A 22,839-nucleotide genomic window follows, 5' to 3' on the forward strand; every position below is an offset into this window, starting at 1 on the left:
TAATGTTAAGCACTCAGGACTCAGTACTGTAGGGAAGTATGTCCTCCCACTAGATTCTCATCTGCTAGCACAGACAATTTTATAATGGAATTCTAGGGTGCTTTTAAAATTAATTTTTTTCCCTTTTGAAATCTTAGAAGGGATTTCCATGAACTAAATACTCACTGCTAGCACCATTCAGGAATGTGATAAAAAAGAAAAGAAAAGAAAAGGTTCTTGCTCTGATTTGGTAAACAGATTTGATAAATGTTGATGGCTCTAAAGTCTCTCTCCTTCTGTTACTGAAGCTCCAGACTCTGCTAAGGCTTCAGAGAATTCTGCTCACGGTCTCCATGGCAGAAGGTAGTATTCTCTGACTGCCAGCCTCAGCCATTATAAATACCCACAGCACAGACACAATTCTATGGGACATTTTACTCATGCTAATATACTTCTTCCGTGACACCTTTTGGGATTCCTCACATTCTACTGCGTGACCATGGAAGAGGGTAGTAGATCATACAAATATAATTCAAAGAAATAATAAGAAGCAGACCAGTGAATAGAAGAACAATTCATTTAATTTACTCTCAACGGGAGAGGCAGCCATTAAGGAATAGCAGAATGAACTTTAAATTAGGAGGCGGAGTCCTCCAGTCTAGACTTGCCTTGAACTCCTTACTGACTATGTAAATCTTATATACAACTATCGGAGTAAGCGGCTAGAGTTTTACAGAACTCAGTTTCCTCATCTGAAAGGTAAGGAAGCTAGATTCGCTATTTTCTAAGGCCTTCCAGATCTAAAGATTCTAGAAATTCTAAGTAAATCGACACTCCCATCTGGGCCATGAATCTTCTCAAATGATGAATCAATAATCCTTAAGATGTCACATTGATATTGGAGTTTCATATGTGATAACAGAAGGCATGTCCCATCTCTAACATCAGAAATCAATAACTTTTATTTTTCCTGTGCCTGGATAAAGGCACGTCCTAGAAGTACTCTGAAGCACAATTTCAGGCTGCTGGAATACCAATTAATTAATATTATAATAATTAATATTATAATAATAATATAAAAATAATAATAATAATTAATACAATAATAATTAACTTAACACCAAGCAGTGGTTAAGATACTGAGGAAAATGGAGAGCACTAAGTCTCCTAAGCAGTACAAAACTGATCACCCCTCTCTTCAAAATATCCAGCTTCATAGATCAAAAAAAAGTTCAGTTTTTTCTTAAATCAATAAGTAAATAAATGGCAAGGATAAAAAAGCAAAGATAAAGACATTTTATGTTATTTTCTTTCCTTTCTGCTTCTAAAACTCAGGATCCAATTAGTTTAGGGGGATCATTTAATATAAATGTATTAGGGAAGAAACTGCATGTCAGATTTCAGAAATAAACATTTCATGTCCAGTTTATAAATTTCCCCAAATGCTTTTTTTTTTTTAAAAAAAAATGTGCAATAGAAAAATCACCAACACATTCAAAATAAACTTCTGAATGTGAAATGTAGAGCTATCGTACTGACAAGGAATCCTTCTGTACTGTATTTCACTAAGCTTCAACAACTCACAGAAATATTAAATGGAATATGGAATGTCTTATTTTAGAATTCAATTTTCCTCCTGACTTTTTCTATGCATAAACCTGAGTTCAGATCGGACCTCAGACACTTAGCAGTTGTGTGACAATGAACAGGTCACTTGACCTCAACCAGTATGAGTTTCCTTCTCTGTAAAATGGAATAACAGCATCTACCTCATCAGGTTATAAAGAGGATCAAATGAGATATTATGTGTAAGGCATTTTACAAACTTTAAAGTACTATATAAATTCTAGGCATTAGTATTTCCCTTAAGTGGCTGAGTTTCTAAACAAATTGTACTATGATACAACTTAGAGATTAAGTAAATTATATTAAGAAGATAATGGCCAACATCCAATTATCACCATAAAATAAATCTTGTTGCCAAGAGAAATCAGAGGATACCCTTTTTTCTGGATTCCTCCTGAAGAGTAAAAATTTTATATGGTGGTAAAAAGACAGACTTAGGACTTTTGTCAGTCTCACAACAGGGGGTAGTGGTGGTGGGGATTGCAAGGATTTACTAAACAACTATTCTGTGCCAGGTACTGTCCAAGGTGCTGAAAATAGTATTAAAATGAAGTCTTCCTGCCCTCAAGATTGTCTTGATTACAAAACCATTTTTCTGTACTGCCCCTCTTAGTAGTATTTTAGTAATCTTTAATGTACATATCATTTACAGATTTTTAAAAAATCTTCACATATTTTCCTTTAAGACCAAACTGAAGTTGAACACTAAAAGATTATGATACTAAACTTTGTGGTCAAAATATTTTCAGTTCTATCATTGTAAAAATTTCTTTATGTTTTGGTGAAAACTAGGCATTGGAGAATCTTAAGTGTTATCGCATTTTCAGTCATTATCCCTACCAACCAAAAGTTGATAAAGGTCAAAATAATTATAAATTATTTATCCAAGAAATTTTATTTGGCATGAAAATATTTAATGCAGCTTGTTATCTGTAGAGTAGAATAATACTCTAGGAAAATAATCATTTTACTATACTCATTGTATCTGCCATATTATTTCATAAAACAGTCATTAAGAACAAGAACTATGGAAAATGGACAGTGTGTTCATAAAAAGGGAACATTATTCACACTTTAAATCCAATATATATTATAACAAAAGCTTACCTCAATGACCTGTTTGAATAGGAGCAACTGATTAAAAGAGATGTGCCATGTTATAGTCAAGAGTATAAGCTATTTAAAAGATTTACCTCATTCTCTGGGGTAGGAGATGGAGTTACAGAACTAAGGGACCCTTTTCTAGAACCCTGAAGATCTGCTGGGATGGACACAGGCCGTTCCCACTGAGTTGTTCCCGTTGGTATGTGCCAATAATAGATTCCGGCGATATCACAGATTTTTTTCCATCCAGGTGGCAAATCTGGATCCGTCTGAAATGAATGATCACTCCATATGTCCGCTGGGAAGTAGAAAAAAAAATAAAATAAAAGTCAGCTTATTAAAAGGGGAAAAACACAACATTTCCTTCCAATTTTAGTAACAAGAGAGGTAATCCTATGCAAGTCTACATCTCCGGCAAACCTATAGACTAAGTATCTCAAACAGAAAGTACTTGTCATCCTAAGAATACAAGTCAGTTAGGGAAAATATCTGAAGGCAGAAGGCAAACCTAGAGAAAGAAGGAGAAATGAACAGCTAGAAGATGACACTTCAGATCTGGAAACATCTGTCTTGGGCTCTAGTCACTTTTTATATAATTGGAACCATCAAAAGCTCAGTGTATTCAAAGTACAGGTAACCTGTCAATCACCATGAGCCTGATTAGCTAGAATTTTAACTAAATAATTCAGCAAAGTACAAATCACTCACTCACTCACTCACACACACACACCTCTCAATGTGGCAATGAATGTTAAAATAGAAAAGCCAAAGGGAGGTTTTCAAATTTTATCGAGTTTAAAATCAGGATCCTATTGTTGGATATGATGAAACTATAATGCAACCAAGCAATTAAAATGTAAACAATTTACAAGCCTTTAACTATTTTAAATGTAAATGACACATTGAACATATTAAACTTTTAAATGGATCAAATCATTTGACTGCTGATAACTATGTTAAGATAGTCCAGTGATACTGTATTTCCTAACCCTCCTTAGGACAACATTTTCACTCTATATGCTAGCAAAGCACAGTCAATTAGGGAGAAACAGGCAGGGGGCCACAATGAGGGATACTGTCATATTTTTGGAAAAAAAGAGGCTCTGGGTTTGAATTTGCAAGTCATAGACTGGGTGATCTCAGGCAGACCATTCATTTTTGTGGGTGTTTCCTTGCCAGAAAAAACAAACAAACAAACAAACAACTCAAGGGGAGTCAGTTAGTATTAAGCTCCTACTATGTGTCAGGCATTCTCCTAAGCATTGGAAATACAAAGACAGATAGAAGACAGTTCCCGATTCTTAGGGATGGACTAGACAACCTCCAGACCATTGTAGCCCTAAATGTTTCATCCTACAATTTTAAATACAATTTTAAACTTCCATGCCAGAAAACTACACTTTTCAAAGCTCCTGTATTTTGTGATGTATTCATGTGTTTGAGTAAAGACTCAAAGCCCTTAATCAGAAATTTTTAACCTGGGATATAAGAACTTTTTAAAAAGTGTTATGTATGTCAATCTAATTGATTTCCTTTGTAATCCTAAGTACATATTTAATGTATTTAAAAGATTCTGTGAAGAGGTGTACAGGCTTCAGTAGTCTGCCAAAGGGCTCCTTGACCCAGTAAATGTTAAAAAGCCTTGTTCTAGTGGGCAGTAACACAGAGAGGGCAGATATTCTATTCAAAAGCAAGAAGAGGTGATTTTTCAAACCTTGCCTAGAGCACCCGCATGAATTATTCTGGTCTGTTTATATGTTTCTATTTGACTCTCCAAAATGTCTTTTTATTAGTATTCATCTTATCTTTCCCATTAATCTTTAAGGAATGTCTTCTTGGCTTTTTCTTCTGTCCAGAAGACTGCCCCTTCCCCCACGAGCCTCTCAGTAAATGTAGACTAGCAAACTGGTCTGAGGCCATTGTACGTTCTCCGGCCACCTCTGAAAACTGTACCTTCCTTTATTTTAAAATGGTTTCTTTCCAGAGGTAGCACTGACGCTCTGCTGTAATTTGAATCATAAAAAGAGAAAACACTAATATTCAGACTTAATATGACAAAGGCCTGCTCACCCCATGCTAATGAGGAATTTGTATATTTGTCAAATCTTTATTTTTAAGAAGTTGTGTTCTTGGCCCTTTTGGAGACATTGTGGGCTAAATCCTAACAGCGCAGAACAGAGCTAAATCCTACTACTGTCCTTACAGCTATGGCTATTTCCAGTCTTGAAGTCATTTTTGATTCTTTGCTCCCCCTTACTTCCCAAATGCAATCAGCTACCAAGCCTAGTTGATTCTACTTCATAAACATCTCTCCTATGTCTTTTCTTTTCTCTACTCAGTTAAATAGCACGGTAGATAAAGGGCTGAGCCTGGACTTAGGAATGCTGGATTTCAAATCTTGTCTCGGATATTCATCAGTTATGTCTAAATAACCTTAGATTCTGTCACAGTTTCCTCATCTTTAAAAACAGATGATAACAGCATCCGTCTCGTAGGCTTGTTGTGAGGAGAAAATCAGTTATTATTTGTGAAGAACTTAGCACAAAGCCTAGCACAAAGTGGGCTAAGGAATGCTTGCTCCCATCCCTCTCTTCCTTCTAACCCAGTACAAGCTACTATCACCTCTCACTTGGCCTTCTGCAATGGATTCTGAATGGGTCCCCCTTCTTTCAGACCAGTCTCCCTTCTACAAAGACTTTAAAAGGATATTCTTCTTTTCCCTTTTTTTAAATTAAAGTTTTCTATTTTTCAAAACATATGCATGGACAATTATTCAACATTAGCCCTTGCAAAACTTTTTGTTCCAATTTCCCTCCTCCCCACCCCCTCCCCTAGATGGCAAATAATCCAATATATATTAAACATGATCCAATATATGCATACATATTTATATAATTATCTTGTTACACAGGAAAAATCAAATCAAATCAGAAACAAAGACAAAAAGCAAAATAAAATGCAAGCAAACAACAGAAAGAGTGAGAATGCTAGGTTGTGGTCCACACTCAGTTCCCACAGTTCTCTCTCTGGGTACAGATGACTCTCTTCATCACAAGATCACTGGAATTCGTTTGAATCATCTCATTGTTGAAGAGGGCCATGTTCATCAGAATTGATCATGATATAGTCTTGTTATTGCCATGTATAATGATCTCCTGGTTCTGCTCATTTCACTCAACATCAGTTCATCTAAGTCTCTCCAGGCTCTCTGAAATTATCTTGTTGATCATTTCTTATAGAAAAAATATTCCAAAACATTCATGTACCACAATTTATTCAACCATTCCCCAGCTGATGGACATCCACTCAGTTTCCAGTTTCTTCCCACTACAAAAAGGGCTGCCACAGACATTTCTGCACACATGGGTCCCTTTCCCCCCTTTAAGATCTCTAAAAGGATATTCTTAAAGCACAGCTCTGAACCTGCCACAACATTGGCCTTTAAGGCCATAATATGGCTTCCATCTACTTTTATTTAGCTACTTCTTACTCCTTCTACTACCGATACTGGCCTTCTAGTTTTTCCCATCACCTAGCATTTTCTCCCATCTGAATGAATGTTTCTGAATAAGAAGCTCCCCTCTCTGTGGTAGATACTTCTCTCCTTCCCTTGAAATTCCTTCAAGACACTCCCCAAGTGCCAGCCCAAACAGGAGGGCTTTACCAATGCCTTTAGGTAACAATTTCCCCCTCTTGAAATTATGTTCAATTATTTTATGTTTGCCTTTTATTTATTTACTCATGTGTGTGAGTAAATGAGTCAATCATTCATTACACATTTAATAAGTACCTACTATGTGCCAGGCTCTACACCAAGTGATGGGTAAAGCTCAAATCTAATAGAGAAGACATCAAAGAACCATGTGGAAACAAGCCATATACAGGAAAAATAGGAAATAACCAATAGAGAGAAGATACCAGAAAAGGGAGATTGGCAAAGTCTTCCTGTAGAAGGCGACACAATCTTGTATCATGAAGACAGGATCTAGTTATGTTTTGCCCAACTCATAAACGTCAGCTGAATTGGAAAGTGAGGAGAAAAGGACATGCAAATTGGGAAGGGGAGAAGTGGGAGAGCTGGAAGGCAGATGGAAGGGTTTCAGCAGCTAGAAAAGCGACAAGACCGTGCTGTTAACTGGGAATCGCCTTCCTCTGAGCACAAAGGTGCAGCTCTGTGCGGTGAGAGCCTGCAGCCAATTTGGAAATGCGATCAAAATTAAAATGTGTTTATGTTCCTTTATCTCCATGTGCAAATGTCATCACATTATGTGGGCAGGCAACACTGGAGCTATTACTGCAGCACAACAAGAAAAAAAGGAACCAAACAAAGATGTTGATTAAACTTCACGGAGACTATGGGCACAGATGTGTATTCATGCAATCACTTGACATCAGCATTCAGTTTTCTAGTTTAAACTTGGCAACAGCAGAACTGCCATGTGTCTCAAATTATCATGGAAATTTTTTTCCTCAGGAAATTAAGCAAGATTAAATAATTTTAAGTCACCCAAAATTTGCAGAAACAACTTGAAACAAACATGTGGTTATGTTCATTAGGTTTTTTTGTTTATTAGATCAGTTGGGGGTTTTCTTGGTTTCCAAATGGGGGAAGGGAGGTAATGGAGACCTTCCAGGAAGAACTTAGGAAAATCTTCTCCCTTTAGGCTTTAGACCCTTTTCCCCTTTAGGTGTAACACAGCTACTGACCTAGGCACAAAACTGAATGCAATCATCTGCAAAAACCTCTGAAGCTTCTCAAATTTCCAGGATCATTCATTTATCTCTGTTGTATAAAACAGCTGGAGAATTAGCATGTGTGCATGACAGCTGGATATTCCTGCCCAAAGTGAGAAATCATTAGGAACTTGGGGAAAGGACCAATGTGGTTTCACTAACTGGGATTAAAGTTTAAAGAGTGTTATTTTAAGACCAGATCTATACCAAAATAGTTAACTCATTCCTCATCTGAAAAAAAAAATGAAGACAGTATCTGTAGTATCTATTTCATAGGGCTTTTCTGACAGTTCCAAATGTGAAAATACTTGTAACATGCTTCAAAAGTCCCTTCTAAGCCAATGATCTAAGATAACTCCAAAGGCTCCATGATGAAAAAACCATCCATTTCTAGAGATGGATCTACTTCTCTAGAGATGAGAATTGGTGACCTCTGAGGGCAGACTGAAACATACCTTTAAAAATTATTTTCTTGGGTTTTCTTTTTTTAACATGGATAATATGGAAATGTTTTACATGACTTTACACATATAATCAATAGTATACTGCTTACCTTCTCAATGGGTGGGAAAGGAAGAGAGATGGGTGAGAAAAGGAAGGGAAGAAGAATTTGGAACTTTTTTTTTTTTAAGAATGCTATTGAGAAATATTTGATGAAATAAACAATATATTTTTCAAAAGCCCTACAGAAAATGAAATAATATTTGTAAAGTATTTACAGGCACAGTGCCTAGAACATAGTAGGTACTATAAAAAATATTCATTCATTCTCTGAAAATATCAGTCATTATTCATAGACTCCTGACATTCACTTTTCAATCCTCTTATCTACCCAACCAAAGGAAGGACAAAAATTCTAAAAGTTGTACCAGAATGTCTCTGGACAGTCTACAAAACAGGATTTATTTTTGAAATTATATATTGCGCCAAATTAAGTCAACAATTATTTATTAAGCACCTATTATAAGACAGGCCCTGGAGATACAAAGAGAGTTAAGTAAACAATCCACTTTCAGGGTTTTAGTCTCGAGTTCTGAGGGCAACAACAAACAACAGCATCAGGCAAACATATTTGTATAATGGAGATATGGAAGATAATCTCAGAGGCAAGACACCAGCATTGTTGGTCTGGTACTGGAAAAAGTTTTGTTTTGTTTTGTTTTGGTTTTTGCTTAGGAGAGTCTAAAGCTAAGAAGTTTACTAGGGAGCTTCAAGAGAGAAGGGATTTATAAGAACAGGAAAAATCAGACAATCGTTAGCCACATATCAATGGCAGTTTTCCCCATCTCCCTCCAATAAAGGGCTTTTATGGAGTTTGCTGACTGAGCCCTATTTCTTTACTCTTTTTCTTCCTTTCAGATACTAAGGATGGAGCTGTTGCTGCTTCCTGGATACTGGTAGTAAAGAGACAAGCTATGACTATAAAATAAAAGATGGCAACATCACTTCAGAATTCCAGAAAAGTTGGAGTGAATGAAATTAAGGATATAAAACAACTACATATATTGTCAGATTTTTAAAAAATGTATTCATTGGTTTTGCTGATTTTCTCCCCTTTTCCCTCTTCCTCTTAAAAAACAATTTTGTTATAAAGAATGGTTCTCTGAGAAAGCAAAAAGAAGAGATATAGGATAAAATTTAGGGTGTGTAAAAATAAAATACCATAAATAAAATTTTGTTTTAAAGAAAAAGTACAATTCAAATCCTGAAATAAGAGGAAGGTCACCTCTATCTTTAATAGAAAAGAAAGAAAAAAGGAGATACTCTGAAGAGATATTAAAGAGATACTTTGGTAAAGAAGACTGGATGAATTTTCCTTCTTTTAAGTTTTTGTTTTGTTTTGTTTTTAACTAGGTCTGTTATTTCCTTGATGATCCTAGATTTCCTAGGATACAGGATATTCAATGGTACAGGATAACTCCCTCTACCATTATAACATGCTCTGCAACTCCTATTTTGAAAAAATTTACTGGGGCACTGAAAGGACTGATAATTTGCCAAAGATTTAACAGCCAATATACAACAGAATTTCAACCCAGGCTCTTCCAAGACTTTGAGATAAGCTCTCCATATACAATGTCTCTCGTATTTTCCTCATGTTACCTGAATAGTTAAATTATAAGAGGAAGAGAACATTCCCAATGAATTCGAAACAATGAATATCTTCAGTGGAAAGATCATAGATCTGAGGGGAGGAATAGAAAGGAAAAGGAAGTGGGAGGAGTATGAAGGAAAGAAATAAGCAGCTTCAACTTGAGCCATCTCTTCCCTGGATGAAGAAGAACTAATTTTCCCAGTTCTTTTAATCTAAGGGTACATTGTTCAGAAAGAATTTCCCTCACAGACTTCAAGGTTAAGACCCCAAGGATTTCATTTTAATATTCCCAGGTGTTAAGAGGAAAGAGTAGGGCCCTTGCCTCAGAGAAAAAAAGAAGCTACATTGAGCTGAATATTTTACTCACTATGTACCTAATTTGCTTCACTTTGTTCAGCGGGTCTCAAGGTATAAGCATTGATAATTCATAAGCTCCTTGGTCAAGTTAAAAGCTTTGGCAAGTTAAGTAATGGACAAAGAAAGAAGTGTAAAGATTTCTAAATAAAAGACTAAAAGGCCACAGTATCCTAAATCAAATTAAGTGGTAGTTGGATATGATGGCTAGAACAGTAGATTGGAAAACAAGATACTTCAAAACAAAAAAGCACCACAAACCAACTGCATAATGAAATTTAAGTCTCCAGAAAAGAGGGATGACCAGAGATCAACATAAATTAGAAATAACTCAATTATTCTATATCTCAGAATATCAGAGGTCAAATCAACATCATAGATACAAGAAAAAAAAAAAAACTCCAAACGCTGAAAAATAGGTTACATATAAGATAAAAGATTTTAAAAGAATGTCATTCTAAGTATGAAAATATATGAATAGTTCTTTTAAATTTTGTATCAATTTCTATTTTTATTTTTTATAGCTTTTTATTGACAGAACATATGCATGGGTAATTTTTCAACATTGTCCCTTGCAATAACTTCTGTTCCAACTTCCACCCCCTCCCCTACATGGCAGGCAATCTCATACATGTTAAATATGTTAAAGTATATCTTAAATACATTATATGTGTACATATCGGTACAATCCTCTTGTTGCACACACCAAAAAAACAGATTCAGAAGATAAAAATAACCTGGGAAGAAAAACAAAAATGCAAGTAGTCCACATTCATTTCCCAGTGTTCCTTCTCTGGGTGTAGCTGGTTTTGTTCAACACTGATCAACTGGAACTGAATTGTATCAATTTTCAAAGTACTAATTGTTGAAGTTTCTGGAAACACATAATATTTAACAACAAAAAATACACAATAATGCAGAAAATGCTTCTCTATTCTGAAAGGACCTCGCATTTTATTGTCCTGAGAAGACAGGAAGCTATCTGGTGTGAACCTTTGCACTGTCCCTCATTTCCTCTTCAAAATGTCTCTCTGGAGATTCCTCCATACTTCAAAGTATCTCTGAATCTTCATCCATTCTCTCTTCCATTCATCATGTATGGGAGGAAGAAGGATCCCATCTTGTTTTTTCCATGCTAATCTGCTTTTTTTTGGCTCTATTCCCACCCACCATTTCTGGGATCTTGTTGAATCAAGTATTTTCAAGGGTTTCAAAAAGAGGAATGGGATAAAAGGACAAATGAATGATGTTCAGCAAACTCTATTTAAGAAGGCAGAGAAGTTCTTATTCCCTATTAGAATGATTTTTCTTTTATAATAATTAAAAATAAAGTTTCCATGCTTCATTCAACATTCAAAAAATATTTATTAAACACAAACTACATGGGAACTTATCTTTGCTTTTCTATTTGAATCACCTGTGGTTAGCACAGTACTTGCTAAACATTAAGTCCTTAATAAATATTTATTAATTCATTTTATCACTTATCCACCAGGGTTGTTGTATTTTTTTAGTTTGGGTTTGGTTTTTATGAGGATAATATTTTATAAACCTTAAAGTACTATATAAGCCGAAGTAGTTATTATTCTTGTTATTAGGAAGACAACCTGATATAGTGTGAGCTCACAAGAAAAAATAATCAGAAGATGAATGGGATTCTAACATCCACATTGACTGTACAACTTTAGCTAAATCAAAATCCCTGAGTCTAAATTTCCTCATCTACAAATGAGAATAATCATATGCTCCCATACAAGTGTTTGTGAAGAAAGCCCTTTAAAATTGTAAAGCTCAGTAGTGACGGAGACAGGATAGGGAGCTCCTAGGCAAATAAACTCCTAACAACGCTGGACACCATTTTCTGAATAACAAATCATTTCATCGAGTTTCTTTGAGAACTTTAAAGTTATGTGACTTGCCCAGAGTCACACAGACAGCCTGTATCAGAGGCAGGGCTTGTACCTATATGTGAAAGCACATTAAAAAATTCTCTTACAGTCAAAGTCAAGCCAACAAGCATTGATTACATGCCAGGTGCTCTGTTAATCCCTTGGGCTGAGAAGAAAAGCAAAAACAATCTCTGCCCTGAAAGGGCTCACAAGCTAATGGGGTGAGACAACATGCAAACAGCCAGGTGCAGACAAGATAAAGACGTGATAAATGGGAAATCATTAGCATTAGGGAGATCTAAAAAGGCTTTTTGGGGAAGGAAGAATTGGAGGAAGCCAAAAGGCAAAAGGGAGAGGACGTGGGGAATGAACAAGCCACAGAAGACAGAGCCTTGTGTGGAAGGAATAGGAAGGAGCATCAAAGCCAACATCTCTGGGTCATCAGGAGCCAGGAAGGAAGGAAGCTGTAATCTGGAAGGTTAGCAAGGACTTAAAAAACAAACAGAGGAGCTTTACTTGGTTCTGGAGAAAATAGGGAGTAAGTGAAATGTTCTGTTCCCATGCAGAACTTTGGTTCTGTTCCCTGTAGGGTGGGCAGATCCTCCCACAAGGCCTAAAAATGATCGTGTCATAGTCCAGCCCCCTTGCAGAATGTAAGACCTTACCAGCACGGTAAGCCTGCCTGCTTAGGAGGGGCGGCTTCTGCCCGCAGTGAGATTTTCCTCACTGCAATTAAGGACACTCTGGTTTGTGTCCTGATTCTCCCATCTCCGGCCTGCTTTGTGCAGCTCTGGTCCCTCACAAGTTAATGGCCAGTCCAAGTCCAGTTCACAGTACAGATCCCCCCATAGAAGACCAAGAAGGAAGCCAGGCGGGACAACCTTTAGAAGAGAGCAGTGTCATAAAAAGCTAGAGAAAAGTAAATTGAGGAGAAAAGTGACAAGGACTGAGCAAAGGCTATTAGAGCTGTAATTAAGAGATCATTGGCCCAAGACCATTCCAAAGGATTCACAAAGAAAAATGCTATCCACTTCCAGAGAGCAAACCGACGAACTCCACGTGCAGACTGAAGCATAATTTTTTCAATTTATTTTTCTTGCCTTTTTTTTGGCACACAAATATTTTCTATGAGTTCACATGTATAACTGATATAGCTTGCTTAGTCAGAGGGATGAGGAGGGATTGGATAGAGGGAGAAAATTTGAGAACTCAAAAAATTTTAGATACATGTTAACAATAAATAAATAATATATATTTTAAAAGAGATCATTAGTAAGCTTGAAACAAACAGTTTCCATTCAGTGATGAAGCTGGAAGCCATATTGCTTGGGTATGGATGAATTGAGTAAAAGGTTTGGTTTATTTTTTGTTTGTTTAGGCTGATGTTAGTGTTTGAGAATGAAGGAACCATTAAGCATTAGACAAGGAATAACTGAAGAACAGTGCCAGAATGCAGCTGAGAGGGCAATCTGTTGAAGAAGACGGGATAGAATGGAATTATGGGTAAATCAATGAGGAAATTCCCCACATAGAGGAGTTTTCCTTGGCAAGGAAAAGGACCAACTATTCATGAGAGACTGGTTAAGACAGTGGGGAAAGATATCTGAGGATGAGAAGGGAGGGAGAAGAGGCAAATAGCTTCAATTTTTTCAGTGAAATGTAAGGCAACTGAGAATATTAAGAAATAAATATTATCTCTAAAGTTTTCAAGACTTTTCCCTTAAGAAAAATGTGTTAAACTTCAAGAACAAAAGCCTATGGGTTCTGGAAAATGGATTGAGGGGAGTAATCAACTTTAGGAGACATTCTCTAATAAAGATCTTAACTCCCCCAATCCCTGAAGGCATCAAAGTTATGGCCCACCTAAGGCCTTAGACGTAACAGAGAAAACATCGGTACCGTTTTCCACATTGATCCTAAGACTCTGAAATCCATAGTATCTTCTGAGACAACTCTAAAGCTCTGTGTTGTTTTTGTGGCTCTTTTCTGAGGGAGCAGGAAGCAGTGGCTGGGAAGTCAGAGAGTATAAATAGCACCACTGGGAGCATAACAAAGTCTCCCTTGTGCTAGAGCGGTCTCGAGCCAAAAGCAATACTTAAAACAGAAACACATCTGTGAGGACCTACAGAACAGGGAGATCATTTGTCCTGCCCTCTCTAATCTCTCCACAGGCAGGGGGGTGCTACTGGTCTGGCCCCGGGGAGTGCAGACTGTCAAAAGGTGCAGCCGGGCTAAGGTAGGGGCCCTGGTGGGCACTGCATTCGGGCAAAGGATCAGCAGAAAAGCCAATTATCGGGCAAAAGCAGCCCTCACTCTCCACCCAGCAGTGGAGTCCACAGGCCCGAAGGGATGCGTAGTGTGAGATTCCAGATGCAACAGCTTCTCCAAAGGCCTTCAAAGCAGCATCGCATTCCCTGAATAAATAAAAATATACAGAAAGCCGATGATGTGGAAGGCCCTGTCTATGCTAAGCACCAAGGAGAATACCCAGATTAATAAGATTTGGTTCCTGCCCTCCACAGCCGAGGAAATGTTCCACCATCAGCAATTGCTTTCTGACAACTTGTGGAAAAGACACTTGTATTGATCAGACGTACAGGCCACACTTTACTCCTGTTCTCTGGAGGGTGGAAAAGAAATGCCTTCTCTGATGGATGGAAAAACTCTCCTAAGTACTAGCACCTTACAGCATCAAACAGCAAGTGCTTGCCTAAGCCAGATGTCTGCTTTATTAAAATGGGAATTTCACAAATTCATTTTCCTGACCTTCTGGTTCCTCCTTCTCCTTTTCTTTCCCCCTCCCTCCTGGCTCTATATCTTCCATGCTTATAAATTTTTTTAGTGTCAATTTTTTTTTGTTTCTACATCAGTCTTATTTCCAAATATATAGTCTTGTTCACTTCTCCAATTCCACCCCTTCCAACAATGAGACTTCTCTTGTAACAAAGAATAGTTTTCTTTCATGTAATTTTTTCACAGGAGCTAGACTTGGATTGACCCATTTAGGCCAGTGCCCTACTTTACAGATGAAGATTCCAAAAGAGGAAAAGTGATTTAAAGTCTCAGAAGTAGCTAGGAGCAAAGGTGGGATCTTTGGACCGCAAATTCTTTCCACTACAACACGTCCTCTCTCCATTCCCCAGCTAGGACATATCACTAGCATCTCTTCAAAAATCATTTTCAATATCAATTTTAATAGGCTGACCTGACTTTAACTCATGAAGGTGACAGCTCCATGACTGGGTCATGAAACCAAGAGAACTATTAGCAAATCCATGGCAAGTTGGGGTTGTTTGTTCGTCATTGTCCTTCTTGAGGAGGACATTGGGGAGATGACCTGCAAGTGAATGGGATTAAGGTGAGGGAGGGAGGGCTGTGCAAAGTCACCTGTCCCTTTTATTCTCCACAGCCATTTGGGGCAATGGCCAGATACAGATCAGGAGGACTAAAGATGGCCCCAGATGAAACGGGAGACCTTGTCTTTTAAAACCAAGATCTTGAACAAATTTCAGTTTGATTGAGGCAACGCCCATTCATTCAGTGTTTAAAGCTAGGTAAGAATTGAGGCAAATCTGTGGAAAGTTCAATGGCAGACAAGGCAGGTTGCTCAGATTTTGCAAGAGTTTTTTCCCTTGACTCTACTGTTTCTGAAGAAAGACTAAGAAAGCAACAAGGAAACATAGTCCAAGAGAATGGCCAGGACTATCTCAGATGGTCATCACTGTGTGCTCAGAGATCAGAATATCTTATAAGATGCTAAGAAAGTTGGTTAAAAATAGCTTTTTGAAACTTCTTGGTGAAATTTTAGCCATTCAGCTGTCCAGCCAGTGAAAAGTAAAATGTTTTATTCAGCCAGCTATACTGTGCTGTTATACTGTGTAAATAGTCATGATAAACTTCTACTGCCATTTTTGATGTTGATGTTTCTTTAAACATTTTTTTCCTTAAAAAGGAATGTTTCTATTAACTGCAGTTAAAATGAGTTTACTTGCAGCTGGTCTTTCTATTAAAATTTTTCAAACTTTCCATCAGCTAGAAAATTAGATGTGTTTCAGATCCTAAGCTATTCAACATTATATCTAATTCTTTTAAATATCTTCTTCCCAGATCGAGTGATAGTGATCTTTCTTCTTTGTTCTTTTCCTTCCTCCTTTTTCTCCTTGTTCCTCCTCCTCCTCTTTCCCAAAACATGTATACAAATATTGCCAAAATTACTAAAAGACATGCTTTTTTTTTTTTTTTTTTTTTTGGCTCCTTATCCCACTTCAGCATCTTTTCAGTTGGCTCACTGAAATGAAACGTCTAGCAAATTTCTGTGACCAAAACACTGATGAAATACCATAAGCAACAAAAAAGGGACTTTCTTTAAAAGGGTATCATTTATCTCATGGTTTGAGATGCCAAAATAAGTTAATCAAAAGGGTAATTTCCAGGATGTCAGCAAAACTGATTAGAAAGAACGGCCACTTATCATTTTCAGAACAAAGTATTATATAAAAAGAATTCACATTCATTGAGTATTTTATGGTTACAAAGTGTTCTACATATTTTATTTCATTTGAACAAACTCATTTGTGGAAATGGCTTCATTCAAATGGCTTTTGGGCGCTTTATGTAAAAACACAACAATTAAATGGAACAGGACTGATATAAGCTAAACTATCTACTAAATGTGCTGCATTATTCAACACATTTCTCTACAATAGTCTGGAGACTATTTTTGCTTTAGCCAATGTTCACTAAATGATATGCAAATATAAAATAATCCATTATTGGAAAGGAGAAGAAGAAAGTTATATATGGTTGTTCATAGTACCATTCACCGAAATTAGATTCAAATAAAAGATCCTGGAGGAGGGAAAATGGTGTCCCTAACAATGTAAAATTTGGAAACCAAAACATTTAAGGTGATTAGAAAATACAGTGCAAGAATTAAATCCATTCATTCTCTAGAGTCAATCATACGACATGATCATACCGTTCAATCTGTCTGCTCACACACAAACACACAGACACACAAACACATATATTTTATTAATGATGACAATGATGATGGCCATTCATTTAATGCTTTAAAGTTTGCAAAGTCTTTTATAGAGATTTTATCATGTGAGCCCATCTTGTAATGAATGAGTGACTTACCAAGATAACATAGCTAGTAAATGTAAGAGGTGGGCTTCCAACCTGGGTCTTTCTGCCCATGATCGTTGTATAATTAAAAACATTAGAGATCATGAAATACTATAAGTGGTCTCTATTTCATGGCTCAGGGATGATGGTGGGAACATGCTTTTAAAAGATTTAAAAACTATTCCATTTGAAATGCTTAATTTTCATAAAGGTCACCTCAGACAGTATATAGTCTATGTATATTGGCCGTGAGACCCTGGGCATGTCACATGGGTTTTTGCTGCCCCAGGCAACTTTTTATTATTGAAAAATGCAAAGGAAATGCTCATCTCTGCATTGATCTTTCCCAATGAAATCACAGGTCCTACCCTTTACACAATAAAACTCTTGTTAATGATAAGTTATAGTAAAAGTTAAAAGTTCTAAAAAAGTTATTAGTATAAAAGTTATAACTTTTATATAACAAAATAACAATCCTTCATATGACTTCAAAGTTAAATCATTAAGGAAAGGATGAAATTTAAGTTGAAGAGGGTACAGCCATTTTAAAGTTTCTTTTTGGAGGTAATAACTGAAAAAATGAGCAAAGGAAATGCTCATCTTCACAGGATCTTTCCCAGTGAAATCACAGGTCCTATCCTTTACATAATAAAACTCTTGTTAACAAAATAACAATCCTTCATATGACTTCAAAGTTAAATTATTAAAGGATATATAAAGTTATTCAACTTGAAGATGGCATAGCCATGTTTAAAGTTTCTTTCTGCAGGCAATGATTAAAAAAAGGATTGGTAAATTTCATCAATATCTAAGTTTGAGAATGTAGAAGGTATTTTCAAACTTTATATAAGGTGATAATTATATTCAACCAGAGTGCAAACTTGTAGAGGATCAAGAATATATCTTATTCATTTTTTTATCCTCCATAATATTTAGCAGCAGGTATTAAATGTTGCAAGTACTCAATCAATATTTATTGAACCCATCAAAAAATTAAAGTGGAGAATTTTTATTTTTCTTTGCATTTAGTATGAACAATAATGATCTACAACATATTTCAGACACAAAAATGATTAGTGACCTATCATTAGTAGAGTATGTGCTCTGAATAATCATTCCAATCGCAAATAATTCTGTCAAATGAACTATATCGAAGAGAATCTCAAACATATTAATTAAGCCTTTTTGTAATGGGTTTTGCAAAAGGGAGGTAAACTGAGTAGTAGCAGAATAATTTAGAAAACTTTCTAACGTGTAGAAAATGAGACATCATGAATTCATTACCTATTCCCAATTCTTATCTCCAGGTTCCAACTTCACTTTAAATTGCATTATTCTGTCCTAGACTACCCTTCATTTCTTCTCTACTTCATTGTTCTTCAATTGGCTACAATTAAAATGGTTATGTAAAGAAATCCAGTTCTTCCACAGAAACCACAAAAGACTAACGATAAATGCCAAAAATCCTCAGAAAGCAAATTCCTTTATCGAGCTCTAAACTCCATAAAGCAGATGAGAAAGGGACGGAGACTTAGTGGTGAAGCTCAAGCAAGGGAAGCCAGTAGTCTATAAATATGGCAAATCCTGAGGGGATTAGTGCCATGGCAGCTAGCTCAAATTCCATTATTCTGTCTAGAAGCCAACCGAGGCAGGAGAAGGAAGGGGATCTAAGACAAATCCCCACAGGTGGATCTCAAGTCACCTAGCCCCAGTTCCAATAATGTGAGGCCTGAATATATATATATATATATATATATATATATATATATATATATATGTCACATTGCCTAGAGTCAGGAGATGTATGCAAGGAACAGAAAGGAGGTCACTCAATGTAGGATGCTGAGGAGAGGAGGCTGTAAGGGGAGTAGAAAGGTACAAAAGGGCCAGGTTAGAAACCAAATGTTATTTTCCAGTTTATTCTGAAGGAAATTATTGGACTTTATTGCGCTGCTTAGAATAGCGATATATTTGCATTTTGGATATTAAGATTTTGGGGCATGGGTCACAGGACAAGAAAAATAATAAAAAGGAGTTATGATTTCACTTCCAATTTGCTCTCCCATTTCACAGGGCTGTTCTTAAGGGACACAATAACAAAGAACTGGTATTTAAACAGGCACTATGTATACTCTCCTATAAGCTGCCATGGAGAAAGATGCCCATCTCTGCCTCTCTCATTTCTACTTGCCCAGCCAAGTCTTAGACAGCTCTTTTTCTGAGAATGTGACACCTCTGGTTAAGTTCTACCACATGGAATTCCAGCCAAAGACAAGAGCTGGAAGGGATGATGACAGAACGTACGAAGACATTTTAATACAGAACCATTATGAATTTTGTTAAGAGATAGAAACAGAAAAAAGGTTCAAATTATAGAATTCTCATGAAAAATGCAGTCTAAATCCTGCTGCTTCCAGGTCCTCCACAGAACACGGAGCCTTGTTTGGCTGATAAAGTTCCACTATTTTGTTATCTAATCTAAGTCACTCTCATGGCTCTGATCCAGACAGACCACTTTCCCTATTACTACACTATATAGTGTAAAGCAAGATTTTAGTCATCTTTACTGCTAATGGAATTGATTAACTCTAATAATTAGCTAGGTTTTTTTCAATTATTAAAAAGATTAATTTAAATTAAAAGTGAAATATTTTCTTCTAAACAAATAATTCTGTATTTTTCCAGTGTGACTCATAATAAAGTCTATATAACACAGTGTGGTCAAGGTTTTATAACATTATCCTCCAGCTGTCAGCCTCTATTGCTAACCAGATATATTACAACAATAAATTCCATTCAATACCATGCACTATAATTTAGATGCTGGAGTTGGTGAGATTAGCAAAATCAGGAATTTAATTTTAATTCAAATTAAAGCATCCCAGTACCCAGAATCCTTACCTGACAACATTCTATCAAAGTCCAATATAGAAATGAACTAGAGCATAACTGCACCATACTATAAAAAGTAAAATGTATGCAGTCAACAATCCTCAATAAGCCTACTATTCTCACTCCTGATTTTTTTATTACTTCACAGAGGGACAGCAGGAGGGGATTAAACAAAATACAACCATAGCATGAATCTTTTTTTCTCTCTTATACATTTAGATAAGAAGAACAACTGGCAGTAGATTCTTTCATGGTGGGCAGACTTCACAGCAGACTACATGGAACTAATTTTCTTTTCCATTATTTCTTCAGGGTCATGAATATAATTTTCCTTTAGAGCCATGGGCAATAAGACCAAAGATCACAGAATGGGCAGTATTTGTCTAGTCATTCCGACTTTCCCAAAGGTCATAAATTTGGCAGTTTTCGATAAGGTGGTCTGATTTATAATCTTTTTGGAATATTCAGATGAAAAATATTTATTAAGCTAGTTAAAGATGACCAAATTAAACACTGACAGAGCTGTGAGGAAAAAACATGTTAATGAAGAGTATTGTCAGAGTAGAAAATTGGTACAATTTCTTTGGAAAGAAACATAATAAGATTGAATAGGTTTAAAAAATTGACCTAATGATTTCACAACTATGATTTCTTAAGGTATATTTTTCGTGTTAGCAAAATCCTATCGGTATAAAAATATTCATAGCAGCTTTATTCATGATGGCAAAAAATTCAGAATGTTATATGCCTGACAATTGGGGAATGGCTGAATGAACAGTGCAATATCAACATAATAGAATATCATTCTATCAAAAGAAAGGACAACTCTAAAGATTATTAATAAAGACAAGCCAAATAAGTGATACCAAATAAAAAAGCAGAATAAGAAAATAAAATGTAATATATGATAATTATAACTCTAATAAAAATAACAATAGTATTAATTAAATTTAGAAAAAGAAAAGGATCTTTATTCAAGTTAGTACATATAATTCCGGGGGAAAATGGCAAATAATTCTATATAAACATGTGCTGTTCACCACATTGGTAACCAAGAGAGATGTAAAAAGGGACACACTTAGGGGCTGTACCTCTATAGGATGATCTGGTCCTTTTTATGCATCAGAGAAAGCCACAAGAATGTTTATTTTATCAGGGAGGTAGAGAGATGCAAAGCTCAGAATTTTCTTTGCAAATCAGAGAGAGGGGTATTTAGAGACTCCATCTGTCCAGGTTACATATATAGTGATATGTATGTCCTTATTTTTAAGCTTCCCTAAAAGAGGCTCTGGCATCAGCTAATATTAGGGAGCTCAATATCTTCAAAAAGAAATTCCAGGAAGGTGAAAATACATGGGATAATCATTCTTGAATAATAAATTCATCCTAGAAATTGGGAAGGATTTCTTGCCAAAGAGAGCAAAAGACAGAACGATTTAAATGGATGCTCTTTGCATTCTGACTCCTAAATCAAAGCTTCAGAAAGAATCTTGAATAAACAAATCAACAGTTGTTTCAACCAGAAAGTTCATCCTATGGTTTTCCTTTATCCTATGTAAAAGGTACTTGGGCAAGATACATATACCTCTGAGAAAAGATAAACAGATGGATAGATGGACAGAGAGAATAAAAGTATGAATAAATGCACATAAAATATGCATTACAAAATATACAAAATTAAAATCAACAGGAATCTGGGAAACAGTAGCATAGCAAGTTTCTGGAGAAAGACATAAATTCTAGGGAATACACAGAGCCTGTCCTCATGAAGCATCCAGTTTAGTAGAGTGAGAAGGTATAAATACAGATAAGTATAATGCATATTATATGTGATAAATGTATATAATTACCTAGAAGACCAAGTGCTATGCTGGACAAAAGAAGACCAGAGATGAGAACAGTCAATGATGGAAGGGATGTGGGAAAATGGTGGGTGTGCTAATAAATTGCTGGTAGAGCCGTGAAGGAGCATAACCATTCTCAAAAGCAATTTTGGATTGTGCAAATAAAGCAAATAACCTTTGACACAAAGATTCCACTACTAGATATATACTCCAAGTAGGTCACTGTTAAAAAAAAAAAAAGAAAGAAAAGAAAGCCTATGTAGACACAAACATATAACAGCAAAAACTGGAAACTAAGTAGGTGGCCATAAATTGGGGAGTAGCCAAACAAATGGAAGCAATGTAGAGAATGTAATGGAATACGACAAATATGATGACAATAGAGAAGATGAAAAGAGGGATCAATGCAAAATGAATGAGTAGAGCCAAGAGGACAACATGCATCATGGTTACGACAATATAAGTGGGGAAAAAAAGCATAAAATAACTAAGATCAAATATCTCAAAATTAGAAATAACAAGTTTGGTCCCAAAGAAGAAGTATGAAAAGTGTTGATACTACCCAGGAGGTATATAATATGGGATAGTGCATATTTTTTTCAATGTATTTATAAATTTTGCTTATTTTTCCTTTTTTCTTTAATCTCTATTTTTGCATTCAACAATATAATCTTATATAATTCCACATATTTTTCCCTTAAGGGGAAACTTTTTACCTTCAAAAATACACTGACATTTATTTTTATGTGCATTTATAATTTGTTCCTCCCACTGCTACCCCATTCTCCAAGAAATTCCCTCCTCCCAAATAATACCTTTATCATAAACATGAATAGACTAGTAACAAATTCCCATTTTGGTTATGCCTGAAATTATAGGACTCTAAAGTCTTGGAATTTCATTGTCTTGCTTTGGCAGAAGGTGAACAGCATGTTTCAGTTGCGCTACTCCAGATCTGTGCAGATCACTGCATTGATGAGTCTTTCAAAATTGTTTTTTTTAATATGTATAAATTACTTTCATAGTTCTGCTCACTTCTCTTCAAAACCATTCAGATAGTTTCTTCTGAAACAATTCATTTCACCATTTTTATAGTATAACTATCCCATTAAATTTATATTCCATAATTTGCTTTTTCATTTGCCAATAGAATAGCCCCTCAGTTTCCAATTTGTGATTACTACTACAGAAA

At 35.9% G+C, this 22,839-nt stretch overlaps 1 protein-coding gene across 10 annotated transcripts in view; it reads right to left on the minus strand.

Annotated features, from left to right (window-relative positions):
- Positions 1-22,839, minus strand: part of APBB2 (amyloid beta precursor protein binding family B member 2) — a 433,360-nt gene that overhangs the window by 125,366 nt on the left and 285,155 nt on the right. For all 10 annotated transcript variants that reach the window (XM_031942132.1, XM_023506024.2, XM_031942134.1 and 7 more), the window contains one exon: positions 2,799-3,007. In XM_031942132.1, the coding sequence (XP_031797992.1) occupies positions 2,799-3,007 (209 nt within the window). The remainder of the gene's footprint in view (positions 1-2,798; positions 3,008-22,839) is intronic.

This window comes from Sarcophilus harrisii, chromosome 6 (assembly GCF_902635505.1).
Source record: "Sarcophilus harrisii chromosome 6, mSarHar1.11, whole genome shotgun sequence".
NCBI classification, from domain to species: domain Eukaryota; kingdom Metazoa; phylum Chordata; class Mammalia; order Dasyuromorphia; family Dasyuridae; genus Sarcophilus; species Sarcophilus harrisii.